This window comes from Mizuhopecten yessoensis, unplaced genomic scaffold (assembly GCF_002113885.1).
Source record: "Mizuhopecten yessoensis strain PY_sf001 unplaced genomic scaffold, ASM211388v2 scaffold8261, whole genome shotgun sequence".
Taxonomy (NCBI): domain Eukaryota; kingdom Metazoa; phylum Mollusca; class Bivalvia; order Pectinida; family Pectinidae; genus Mizuhopecten; species Mizuhopecten yessoensis.
Window position 1 is genome coordinate 402,705 of NW_018407459.1, and position 14,923 is coordinate 417,627.

General features: G+C 37.3%; 1 protein-coding gene across 1 annotated transcript; it reads left to right on the top strand.

The window, feature by feature from the left end:
* Positions 1-1,971: 1,971 nt before the first annotated feature.
* Positions 1,972-13,760, top strand: LOC110455531 (phospholipase B1, membrane-associated-like). Its single transcript, XM_021505713.1, has 13 exons — positions 1,972-2,325; positions 3,552-3,658; positions 7,503-7,566; positions 7,851-7,909; positions 8,631-8,698; positions 9,630-9,673; positions 10,390-10,498; positions 10,700-10,832; positions 11,389-11,546; positions 12,127-12,304; positions 12,493-12,591; positions 13,258-13,323; positions 13,475-13,760. Exons 1-13 carry the CDS (start codon positions 2,280-2,282, stop codon positions 13,739-13,741), a joined length of 1,398 nt encoding a protein of 465 aa, XP_021361388.1. The 5' UTR covers positions 1,972-2,279; the 3' UTR covers positions 13,742-13,760.
* Positions 13,761-14,923: the final 1,163 nt, after the last annotated feature.

The following is a 14,923-nucleotide window of genomic DNA, read 5'->3' on the forward strand; positions in this document are numbered from 1 at the left end:
ACCTTCAAAGTGAGTTTGTCATTTCACATATTCACTAGTACAGTACTTAATGTGAAAGAAACAGAATCGATCATTGCAATATGAGAAAGATCTGTTTTGTTCTTCCTTTAGCCATTTTGTTTTTATGATCAGTCTCAAAATATATCAAGGGGAACCTACATATTATCAAATTTGAGTTATATCCCTCAAGTTATTCCTGAGCAATAGTACTAACAAACCTTCAATGTAAAAAATAGAAGATGGCTGTCGGTAGGCCATTGTGTTTAACTGATCAGTATCAAAAGTAAACATGAAAAATAAAAGATAGTGGGGAACCTGCATTGGCTGGCCCCCAATTATTTTTTTGGGCGAGTAAAAGATGTGAAGCACTGGCCCAAATGACATATTGGTTGACCAAATAATTTTGGGAAGAAATATTTCCACAGCATTTAACACAATGCTTCAGCACATTTAAATTACATATAACATGACAACGATTGCAATATGTAAAACAGAATAAAACATTATATTTTTAATTCTTCAACCCTAGTTAAAACCTGACATGATCCACTCCATTCAGGTCTTCCCAAAAAGAAATACACAAAACTCGCACCTCAAAGAAGACACATTTTCTAAATCACGCACAGTTCGATTCAAGTCGAAGTAATGACAATTGATAAATGTACTGCCTCCCAGTTAAAGTGGAAGGGACTATAATTTCTTTTATTCATTATTTTTTTCAACAGTAGCTCAAACTATTTTTGTAGGGCCAGTGACTACCTCACTTTTAACAACTTTTAGTAACTCGAGCAAGACTTTAACCGCCAATGGCGAGCAAGCGACCATCCATTTCAGCCACTGCTGCACAACAAGGGGATAAGGGGAACCTACAAATAAAATTTGATAAAGATCCCTCCCGTACTTCCCGAGAAATAGCGATAACTAACTTTTACCTTCAAAATCCAAGATGACTGCCTGTCGGCCATGTTGTTTATCCGATCAGTCTCATAAGTTGCCCTGCACAGCTAAGGGCCAAGGGGAACCTACATATAAAATTTGAGAAAGATCCCTTTGGCACTTCTTGAGAAATAGCGATAACTAACTTTCACTATCAAAATCCAAGATGGCTGCCTATCGGCCATGTTGTTTATCCGATCAGTCTCATAAGTTGCTCTGCACAGCTAAGGGCCAAGGGGAACCTACATATAAAATTTGAGAAAGATACCTTTGGCACTTCTTGAGAAATAGCGATAACTAACTTTCACTATCAAAATCCAAGATGCCTGCCTGTCGGCCATGTTGTTTATCCGATCGGTCTCATAAGTTGCCCTGTACAGCTAAGGACCAAGGGGAACCTACAAATAAAATTTGAGAAAGATCCCTTTGGTACTTCTTGAGAAATACCGATAACAAGAATTGTTTAAGGACGGACGACGGACCACGGACCACAGACCACAGACGCAGGGTGATTTTGAATAGCCTACCATCCGATGACGGTGGGCTAAAAATGTATAGGCCGTTCTACATCAGAAAAGCAGCTTTGGAGTCACGACTAGAGGTGTTTACTTGTAGGGCGTTCCTTAGTCCATGCCATGTTCACAGTGTCCCATGACCTGGTATTGTATTAAGAATGTGTACCCGAGTAAATTCAGGTCAATCCATGAGACCGTCTAGTAAGTAATCGACGTTCATACGGGATCTCTAACGAAAACTGGGCACAGGTTGTCTTATACAAACTACGCCGTTAAAAAGGTGGTATATAAATGGTTGTGTGTATATTGTGTCGCGGTGACCCAGTGACCGACTTTATCTGATACACACATCTGTACACGTGCTATCATCATATAATCAATAAATCCTATGTGTTAACTATCACATTTTACTTGTGTATATATCGATATATAACTAACATATACTCCGTTGAAATTGTTTAAAGCTCACATGGCAGATTATTTATTGTTGTCATGTGACCTTTTATAAAATACAGGCTATAAATACACGCCAGTGTGTACAGTCACGGCGAACGTCAGGTGCACATTCTACTGGACCACCTCGAGATCTGTGGCCACGCTAGATGATAAACAATCAGCGACAGTAGGTGATAACTGGTATCTGTATGACCTTATCATACCACGTACTGTATGCATTGTTTGATTACTACCTGATGTGGATAATAGCACAATGCGAACTGGGTGTATTCCGGGTCGTAATCTCTGGACAAAACAGCACTAATACGTAGATATCCACTGACGAAGGCAGTGGTCATTTGATGTCCGGCGCAGTTGAAGTGAGTTCACAATATGAGGTTCTCAGTCCTGCTGGTGTGTGCCTTTTTAGTGTATGTGGGTACGTATGACATGGTAAACAAATGTGTGTATGCTTTGTCCATATACCGTAATATGATATCGGAAACTTAAACTCAACGATTGGATAAAAATAGTTTCTTAAAAAGTGAATTTATTGATAAATTTTGCTTATTTTAATTGGAACAAATGAAGTAAATTAGACTTCACGACCAAATATCCAGAGCGAACTTAATTACTTGACGTACAATTTTGAAAAAACTGATAGCAAATTATGCGGTTGGTATATTGCCGAGGAAGAAATAATAAAATTCATTATTCAATATTGTATATCCAATCCATCTGATATGTTACATTCTACACATCACAAAAGGTCTACCAAAGGCCAATGCTGAGTCATTGTACGTCACGTGCCTTTAGTCCGTCGTAAACGCTTTTAATGGTTATAGCAGTTACTTTTGTTTTGTACGAAAATAATTTATTTAAATCTGATTGAAGTAAGTATTTTACGTCAATAACGACTGAAATGATGTCACAACCATGCAATACGTACATTGACACTAGTGTTCCGATCTTTTTTTCTTTCTTTTTTCGTTCTGTTAACCGTAAACGCATTCGATTTGTCAAAAATTATAGTAACCGATAGTCCACTTTAAAATTTTCTTTTTTTCTTTTAACCACAAAGATCTTTCCGATAATGCCGGAATGCTTTTTTTTATCTTGGGATTGGTGAATAATTGATTATTTCCGATTTTCAGCTTAAAATTAAAAAATAAAATTAAAAAATACATTTCAAAAAACCTTCCTGTTTTCCGTTGCTCGTATGTCCTCCCGTAATAATCGTTACAGTTCATGTCCTTATAAAATTCAGAGTATAGTTGCATGAGGCAAACTAGCACTTCCGTTATAAAATATCGTAAAACCACTGCTCTTCATACTGTAGTGGAAAGGGCTTTAATTGCCTAATTCAAGTTTAACATTTGGTAAAATAAAATTGATTTGAAATAAAAAAAAATATCGCCATGTCAACGGAACATTGTCTGCATTCCTCATATTTTCAATATTCATTACCTGTATGGATATTAATTATGACATGTAATTATCAGGTATTGCTTTTCAATGGCAGCCGTTGAACTAGAAAACAGTTACTGAGACCATCGATCTGCCTATAGTAAGATATTAACAGAGAAATCTATTGGGTTTTTTATTATTATTGTTGAATACTTGATTTGTCACGGCATTATATATAAATGTGCCTGTGTGTTTTAGGTGCCGACTATTCGCAATACAGGGATTTTCTCCAGAAGCAGAGTAATAACCAAACCTTCCTCCGACAGTATGATGCCCACTTGAGATCTTGGGCCAGCGGGCAGTCGGTAAGGATAGCTTAATGCTGTCTGTGTATAATTGATTCACATGCGCTGAAAAGGTTGAACTATGTTTAATGAGTAAAATCATATTCGAATTTCATATGTTCATATCCTATTAGATATTATGTAAGAATGAATTGCGAATCTTGCTCATTCTCTACACGTTTGCTACTTTACTTACTGGTGGGTTGTACTGACTAAATTTTTGGCGATAAGTGCCGTGGTGATAAGAGGTATACGACGACATGCGTTACGTTAACACTGACATGCAGTAATAACACACTCATCGTGATGATCGTGGTGATTAGAGGTATACGACGACACGCGTAACGTTAACACTGACATGCATTAATAATACACACATCGTGATGATCGTGGTGATTAGAGTTATACGACGACATGCGTTACGTTAACACTGACATGCAGTGATAACACACACATCGTGATGATCGTGGTGATTAGAGGTATACGACGACATGTGTTACGTTAACACTGACATGCAGTAATAACACACTCATCGTGATGATCGTGGTGATTAGAGGTATACGACGACATGCGTTACGTTTATACTGACATGCAGTAATAACACACACATCGTGATTATCGTGGTGATTAGAGGTATACGACGACATGCGTTACGTCCACACTGACATGCAGTAATAATACACACATCGTGATGATCGTGATTATCGTGGTGATTAGAGGTATACGACGACACGCGTTACGTTAACACTGACATGCAGTAATAATACACACATCGTGATGATCGTTGTGATTAGAGGTATACGACGACATGCGTTACGTTTATACTGACATGCAGTAATAACACACACATCGTGATGATCGTGGTGATTAGAGTTATACGACGACATGCGTTACGTTAACACTGACACGCAGTAATAACACACACATCGTGATGATCGTGGTGATTAGAGGTATACAACGACATGCGTTACGTCAACACTGACATGCAGTAATAATACACACATCGTGATGATCGTGATTATCGTGGTGATTAGAGGTATACGACGACACGCGTAACCTTAACACTGACATGCATTAATAATACACACATCGTGATGATCGTGGTGATTAGAGGTGTACGACGACATGCGTTACGTTAACACTGACATGCAGTAATAGTACAAACATCGTGATGATCGTGGTGATTAGAGGTATACAACGACATGCGTTACGTCAACACTGACATGCAGTAATAATACACACATCGTGATGATCGTTGTGATTAGAGGTATACGACGACATGCGTTACGTTACCACTGACATGCAGTAATAACACACACATCGTGATGATCGTGGTGATTAGAGGTGTACGACGACATGCGTTACGTTAACACTGACACGCAGTAATAACACACACATCGTGATGATCGTGGTGATTAGAGTTATACGACGACATGCGTTACGTTAACACTGACATGCAGTAATAATACACATATCGTGACGATCGTGGTGATTAGAGGTATACGACGACATGCGTTACGTTAATACTGACATGCAGTAATAGTACACACACCGTGACGATCGTGGTGATTAGAGGTACACGACGACATGCGTTACGTTAACACTGACATGCAGTAATAATACACACATCGTGATGATCGGTGTGATTACAGGTATACGACGACATGCGTTACGTTAATACTGACATGCAGTAATAGTAAACACATCGTGACGATCGTGGTGATTAGAGGTATACGACGACATGCGTTACGTATACGTTACCACTGACATGCAGTAATAATACACATATCGTGACGATCTTTGTGATTAGAGGTATACGACGACATGTGTTACGTTAACACTGACATGCAGTAATAACACACACATCGTGATGATCGTGGTGATTAGAGGTATACGACGACATGCGTTACGTTAATACTGACATGCAGTAATAGAACACACATCGTGACGATCGTGGTGATTAGAGGTATTCGACGACATGCGTTACGTTAACACTGACATGCAGTAATAGTACAAACATCGTGACGATCGGTGTGACTAGAGGTATTCGGTGTGATTAGAGGTATACGACGACATGCGTTACGTCAACACTGACATGCAGTAATAATACACACATCGTGATGAGCGGTGTGATAAGAGGTATTCGACGACATGCGTTACGTTAACACTGACATGCAGTAATAGTACAAACATCGTGACGATCGGTGTGACTAGAGGTATTCGGTGTGATTAGAGGTATACGACGACATGCGTTACGTCAACACTGACATGCAGTAATAATACACACATCGTGATGATCGTGGTGATTAGAGGTACACGACGACATGCGTTACGTTAACACTGACATGCAGTAACAATACACACATCGTGATGATCGTGGTGATTAGAGGCACACGACGACATGCGTTACGTTAACACTGACATGCAGTAATAGTACAAACATCGTGATGATCGTGGTGATTAGAGGTATTCGACGACATGCGTTACGTTAACACTGACATGCAGTAATAGTACAAACATCGTGATGATCGTGGTGATTAGAGGTACACGACGACATGCGTTACGTTAACACTGACATGCAGTAATAATACACACATCGTGACGATCGGTGTGATTAGAGGTATACGACGACATGCGTTACGTATACGTTAACAGTGACATGCAGTAATAGTACAAACATCGTGATGATCGTGGTGATTAGAGGGATACGACGACATGCGTTACGTTAACACTGACATGCAGTAACAATACACACATCGTGATGATCGTGGTGATTAGAGGCACACGACGACATGCGTTACGTTAACACTGACATGCAGTAACAATACACACATCGTGATGATCGTGGTGATTAGAGGTATACGACGACATGCGTTACGTATACGTTAACACTGACATGCAGTAATAGTACAAACATCGTGACGATCGGTGTGACTAGAGGTATACGACGACATGCGTTACGTTAATACTGACATGCAGTAATAGTACAAACATCGTGATGATCGTGGTGATTAGAGGTATACGACGACATGCGTTACGTTAACACTGACATGCAGTAATAACGCACACATCGTGATGATCGTGTTTATGATCGATATAGGTAAGTACGTCGAGTGAGGCGTGTTTGGGAAGATCACGAGAAAGTTCCCGCGTTACAGTCACGAGACCATACTTCCAATAAAATTCAGTTCATTTTTTTTATTAGTGTGTCACATGTTCATACAAACATAAAAAAATACATTTCACCAATTCAGGTAAAACCATATTAACGCCCACTCGTCCAGCCATTACTGACATAGGACACTTAAAAAGCAATTTAACGTTAGACATAACTACTTTCGCAAAAAATCACACTTATTTTACAATACGATGCAATAAAAAAAAATACAAGCAAAATATATGCATCAAATACAAATGACACAATAACAATGTGTTTTAATATTACGAGAATGTTTTTTTTCATTTCACAATATTTTGCACTCAGATCTTAAATACAGTCATAAACAGTTACACACATCATATTGTAGTGTATTAATAGCTTATTGCATGTTAATAAAAAAAAAATACGATTGTTGATACAGAAACTAGATTGCACAAACATCAGCCAAATGGTGCTTGTGGACAGTACATACTTAACGTACAAGTCTGTGCTGGTATCATTCCAAATATAAATAAGTGAACACTAGTAAAAGCGTCTAGCATCTTTAATGAACCTCTGAACCTTCTCCAGAATACTAGTATTCATATTGATATCGAGTCTTTCACAGCCATGAGGTATGAGTACTTAATGGAACAGTGTCATTAGAGATTCAGTTCTATATATTTGAAATCATATCACCTGTTGTATTAATGTTTGCCTGTTTAGGTTCCAGCTGTCAGACAGGAGTTCCCGTGCGAGATACTCGAACCACTGCCCCCAGCCACATCAGGTGGGTCGTCACACGCCTCCGTTTCAGATTACCTTTCATTTTCCCTCTCAATTTACGTTTATCCAAACGTATAAGATCGCATTGTGGCGTATTATGCCTATCCTTAACAATCTTTACTTCACTGATAATATGTTTAGTTTTCATCGCTATGATTCTAAATCTGAAACGTTTGTTGCATATATACCATCATGCCAGGTTTTTTTTTTATTTATCTACTTCTTTTATATAATATTTATGTTTATTAGAGATATTTTCTCATCAATTTCACAATTTTTTATTTGAAGTGAACGAATTGACACCGGCTGATATCAAGGTGGTAGCTGCTTTCGGGGATTCTATTACTGTAAGTGCTACTGATTGAGCCATAGCCTTCAAAAGATAATTACGAATACAATTATTTCATTGTGTATGTAAATCAAATCTGTGGATTACCTATTTTAAAGGAACAATTTGTTATACGTGTCGCTGCATATTGGGGAAGACCTGAAAAAGCGAAGATAAACCACAATTATACAGGGTTTTTTCACTCGAAAAAAATTAATGTAATGTTTTCAACATTTGGAGAGCGCCACACGATGGAAGTTTATTTCGTTTTATTGTTATCGACCGCACTCATTACTGTTTCATTATAGGCGGTATGTTTTGAATATATTTCACTCGAAAAAATAATGTCACAATGAATATTGATAACTCTCGTAACGTCTGCTAACGTAATGAGATGTGCGTAATTTGATCAATAGTACTTATTTTTGTCAAAATAAAATAAATTTATAGAACTCATTTTTATTCCAATTATAAGTTATTTACATCACCCAATTTGTAGTCAAAATATAAGTTATTTACATCACCCAATTTGTAGTCAAAATGTAAGTTATTTACATCACCCAATTTCTAAGGCATCTAACAATATACTGGTATATTCCAACAATAAACGTGATAGTTTAGAATGAATTGAGAAGACTAACGATACCGCGGGAACAGTCCGAACCCCCACAGCATTCTGGATTATTTCTGCCGAATATAGAACGTGAATCATGTGACGTAGTTTTCTTAAACAATTACAGGCTGGGACTGGAATAGATGCTGCCACACCTATAGGTCTACTGACACAGTGGCGAGGGCTGTCATGGAGGTAAGAAAACATTCAGCGCTCCAGATTGTGATAAGACCAGGCTAAACTGAAAGCTATCGCATGATAAAAACATTCTTCTAGATGTTATGTTGTACACATTCAGTGTTGTACGTCGCTGCCTTTGTAAATATTCAATTCTTCTGTTGGCACATCCGGTGGCGAACGCTGGGGTTGTCCAAACCCCTTCCCTCTTTTTAAAAATAAATAAATGCAGTAGAAAAGAGAGAAAAGCAATTTACAAACGAGGAAAAGAACGTCATAACTCCAAATGTCTAATTATTCATAACTGGAAACACATTTAACAAAAAGCATGACCATCACTACTTAATTAATTGAAATTAGTATCAGGCTTCCGCAAAGAATGTTGGTTTCTTTTCCACCTATGACTGTAATATAAAGGTCTGTAATTACTATCAATTAAGTCTCGTGTTGTGTAAATTTTGTTGTTGTTGTAATTTGCGCAACGATTGTGGTTTAAATATACAAACACGTGTTGTATACATAGTTTTTCACATACATGCATATAATTTTTTTGTAGTGATTTGTTTCACTTCGTTGTATTAGCCTGATCCCGTTGGCATGAAATAGTTTCCCTTAAAGATTGTTGATCGTTAATGGCAATATATATGGAATGTTCTTCTTGTTTGAATGACTATTTTCATGCCAAAGCGAATGTGATCGTTAACCTCCGAGATAAAATGCCTGTCATGCTCTTGACAATTAGTACCAATCTCTTCAACTCACACGAGATAAACACACAAACTGATGTTGATCTAATAATTTCTATATCCAATAAATCATTATATAGTACATTTATACAAATTTTTCTTGTTGAATTCGTCGAGATAGAAAATAGATATTTCCGTTCTATATCGAATATGCTGCACCTTAATGCTGTTAATTAAATGTAATGTTTTTACTTTTGTTTTAGTGTGGGCGGCGACGGCACCTTTGAAGATGTGATTACAATCCCGAGTAAGCTTCTTTTTTTTTTTATCCCTTTCAAGGAAAATAGTATGATAAATTGCAAAATTTCTAAAGACATGAGCGAGTATGGAAAATAAGTTCACTGCTGAATGCATCTTAAAGTATAAAAAGAGGCCCAAACAGTTTGTAACATATTTGACTCTCGGGACCCTGAAAGTGGGTCAATTTCATTCATTTTGAAGAAACTGGATGATACATGCACTCTATTTAGCACGTTTATGGCCAAATATCATCACCATAGGCCTCATGGTTATTCAGATGTCATTTTTAGGTTTTAACCGGTTTGATACTTGTTACTTTGAGGGTGGGTCAAGGTCATTCATCCAAGCATGCTACTTGCCAAATGTCATAATTCTACAAAAGCCAATGAAGGTCATGTTAAATATTTCCAATACTTGCACCAAAAACTTAAACCAACAACGACTTCACCGGGAGGAGTACCTCCCTATTTCGAATAGGCGAGCATGAGGGGAGGGGTAGAATATTCTCCCCGTTATGCTACGTATAGAAAGTATCTATAAGGCAATGTAGGTTTACTTAAACTTAAAATGACAGGACAAATGTGTGGGATACTATTATAAGGTGACTTTATTTACGAAGTGAAATGAAGTGAAAACACTTCGAATCAGAGAAAACTCCGACTAAAAGACTAAACCAACCTGCAAGTTACATTTGTGTGCTTCCATTCTGTTGTATGACATCAGACATCATTAAGAAATACAACCCGAATGTGAAAGGCTTCTCTGTGGGGACAGGAGGAGTCGATAGCAGAAATGCCAACCTCAACTTGGCTGTTCCGGGTGCTAAATCTGAGTATGTTTAACAAAGAACTTTTTCATGTTATTCAACCGAGAAAAAAGAGTTAATGTGATATATTTCCTGTAATTTTATAAAGCAGTTGCATTGCATTATTTTTTCATCAACACAGATAGTTGGTTGCTCAGTGGAAATCAATACTTTTATAATTAAGACGCGAGGGATATATATACACATATGCATGCTTTTTATCTCCAGTGAAATGAAGGAACAGGCCGAAGCATTGGTAGAACGTATGAAGGTTGAGCCTGGAGTAGACATAGAGAATGATTGGAAAATCATCACTCTGTTCGTCGGCGGAAACGATTTATGCAGCTACTGCGAAGACAAGGTAAGAATAATGTCTACCATTCCACATTCTACGTAACTGTATGATGTAGTTATCTTTTCCAATACCATATACTAATTTCGTAATGCGGCTGGTATAATGTACAATTAAATTTAAGACGATATTCTTTACATCGAAGAATCCTTTTCACTTATGGTCAATATCAATGAGCTAGACCGGGATTTTTACCCAGCAGGCGTCATGGAGTTCAATTAATATTACTATTGGATTTCAGGTGAAGATAGTCGAGTGTTGTTTATATAGCTAACAGAAATACCTTAGGAACGAAATTATATTAAATCAACAGTTGTTGAATAACATCAGTGTTACTTTCCCCATCATTAACCTTTTACATAATTTAACCAATAACTCATTGTCAGAATTATATAACAATCTGGGATGTTATATTATGGTGTCAAACGTGGTGACATTCCATTGTGGTGGCTGGAAATGAATGACCCCACAATCAATTAACACTGTCATTATATAACTTTATGCTCTGGTGAATACGTACACGTACACCAATCAACAAACCTCTAACTTTAATACACGTTTACAGACGAAGTACGCTCCCGAGCAGTACGTCGACAACATCAAGCAAGCTCTGGACGTTCTATACCAGCACGTACCAAAAGCTTTGGTAAATGTCGTTCCCGTCCTCAACATCGCCATCGTCAAGGAACTTAACCAAAACCTTGTATGTGACACTATACACTTGTAAGTAAACTATGAACAAGTAAGCGTAAAAAGATAATCCAATTTACAATTCCGAACCGATTTTTAAATAAACGTGATACACCTGATAAGTAGTATGTATAGTCGTAATGTACGGGGTTTTGGCCATTTGAACGACCTTTATAGAAGTTGTAATGAGCAGTATGTTTTACAATACCATATGAACAAGTACTGACTGTTACAAAGTCCCACAAACTACACATGTAATCACCTAATGTTTGCATTAGCTTCCTCCGAACCAAATAACAATGATATCAGTCCAAGCGAACTGGAATTATATCTCGGCCAATCAGCGTTCACCGTGACCATCTTGGGTGCCGTGGCCGACAACAAATATTGGAGAAAAAATCATAAATAGACAGAGTTAAAAGAATGTCTCTAAACGAAAAAAAATCGCAATTTCTTTTTCTGGGATGACAAGGTGAGATGAGTAGCATTTGGTAGGTAACGTAGAATCGTATCAAAATTTCAATATCGTCCTCCAACAAACTCATGACAAATTCATGATGTTAAAACACAAACAATTATGATTGTTGCAATGCTTTAAACTTGTTATGACCAGGGTTCTATGTAAGTGTGCAGCCTACCCGTCTAACAGCGAGGAGGAAACCGAAATGAAGTTGGCGGTGGAGGCCTACCAAAAACAGCTCACGGACCTCATCTCCTCCGGCCAGTTCGAGAAGGACGACTTCGCGATAATCATACAACCCTTTTTCACCAAGACTGAGCTGCCACAGAAGGTTGGTGGCACAGAAATGTATAGGTCTGAATTACTAAATGGCCAAAGACTTACTGAGACGGAGATCCGACCGAACAAAATTATAAGAATTATCCAAAGAAGGTGTACGGTAGCATAAGTCGATTCATCTCACAAGAAGCAATGCAAGATTTCAAAGATTCAATGTATAATTGTTTGGGTTTTTTGTAGGAAGGGGGTGGTCCCGACTTAGCATATTTTGCTCCCGATTGTTTCCATCTGAGTCGGAGCGGCCACCAATCTGCTGCTACAGCCCTTTGGAACAATATGGTAGGTTGATAAATTCCACTCTTACCACTTCTTTCCCATTCCGTGAAACAACCATGCCAATATTTTCAAAAATATTTCTGAAGAAAAGTAAACTTCTTGAGTACGAATAAATTTCAACACTTTCCTTTTCCAACTACCTTCATGTTAAATTGATAGCTTATGAAACCTAACTCCGTGATGAACATTACATTTACTAAAACTAAAAACTACATGGAATCATTACTAATTCTTACCACCATACCGTAGACCCTTGATAAATGGTTATTCTTCTGTGAATGCCGGAGTGCCGTAATTCAAATTCAAGCTCCCGTTGTTCCTAGCTATATGCACTCGTATCACATGCTTTAAGGGGGTATCAAAAAGACTTCTTAACATTTGTGCACGAAATGTTTTGTTCATATTTACACAATTATTATTTTCACCAGATTGACCGATCCTATCCTTTCGAAAGACTGAAATATTACGAGATAGGCGAGTGTTAATCGACACTCTTGTAACTGTTTTGACCGTTGTTTCTAGAACTCTAATATTGCAAAAAGGTAATAATCAATGCATGTGGTAGATGAATGTTAATTAGAACTGGAATAACGGGATCAATGATACAACAAGGTTTCACAAAATACTGAGTATAGATACGAAACAAAAGTAAAAGTTGTTAATTTTCAGTTCGAATTTGTCGGCGAAAAAGATGACGCCTGGGAACCCGGGGAGGAAGTCAATTGTCCAACTAAGGTATGTATCAACCAAACAAATATGTCTGCTCCTTGTCTGTTTCTGTGGATACATCATGCCACACAATTTTTTGTAGTCAGTAGGAATGGTTCTTTGAATTTTTTGGAAATAATGTCATTGAAATTCATATTCCAATGTTTTCTTTTCACAGGAAAACCGATATTTTGTTACATACCAGAATAGCATTTCTAAGAAAGGCTTTGGAGAGACAAACAATCAAGTTCAAAGTGACGAAAATCAGCCAAGCTCACCCTCGGACACTTCTATTTCCACAAGTGGTCTCATCATTGGTGCATGCGTGTGCGCTTTGGTCGCTTTCGCCGCCGTGGCAGTGATACTGTACAAGAGACGTAACAAACACACGGAGAAACATCACCTCCTCGACCAGGAAGTCAACATGTCCTATACGCAAATATAATAATTGGCTAGTTTTACAAAACTGAGTTAAATCATTTGTGAGCCAAATTCACTCGTGCAACTATTAATTAAACCAATCAGATCAAAATAAGTTAATACATTGGATAATTCAGTGCTATTAACAAAAAGCTTTACCCAAAGTTCAAGATTTGAGGGTATGGGGTCTACATTTCGATTACTGCCCATCTACACTTCAAGTATCTAATGCAGTGGCATCTATTCCATGTACATATCATCCTATTAGTTAGAGAGGGTTACCCGAAAGGCGTTAAAATGGCAAAGATATTTTGGAAAAACAGATCATTAAACATAGGGAGTCAGGGTTTTTACACCTTGAAGTGAATGTCACAATTACAGACTTGTGTTTGACGTATGCAGGCATATACTCGAGCACTTCAAGCCCATTGTTAAGTTAGTAACATGATTAATTCAGGTCGTTTTATAATGATAATATATGTGTTACATATCCTTTTGTTTTCCCTATTCCTTGATTTGATCCGAGCTATTAACAATATACATCACAAACCAGTTTTGCTGGTTTGATATGTTATGGTGAAATATAATTTGTACATCTTAATATGTTTTACAAAACTACATGATGTCTTAATTACATTTTGTACATTTCACTTTTTTCTGTTTATCTGTTCGCTTTACGACTTTATGATCAAATAATTAATGCAATAATTTTATATACATGTATGTGTATGTGTTCTGCAGAATATGTGTATGAATACCGCTAGTGCGTATGTTTTCAGAAGAAATAAATGCATTCCAATTCGAGATTATATATACAATTTGTACCAAACACAAATTGGTTACATCTGTGATATTGAAATTTTATTTTGTCAATAAATACATTTACTGAGATTTGGAGTTTCTAATTGCTTTTTCTCGGAAGTTCACCAACATGCATGTCAGTACACAAGACAGCAGAATGAAAACGTACCATATCCATATTTACCGAAATCGGAGAGGTGAATGACCGACTTCAAAATGCTTTAATCAAAGAATACAGGTCAAGTCGCATGGAATCTAAGTTGTGCCTACACATATTTTATTTTTGAAAAGGTTCCTGTGTCAATATTTGATCTTATTTTTGGGTATTTTTATAGCATCACATTTACATTAAGTCTACGTCACATAGTTGGACATACCTCCTTTGTCTATTGTGTCCTGTATCGAT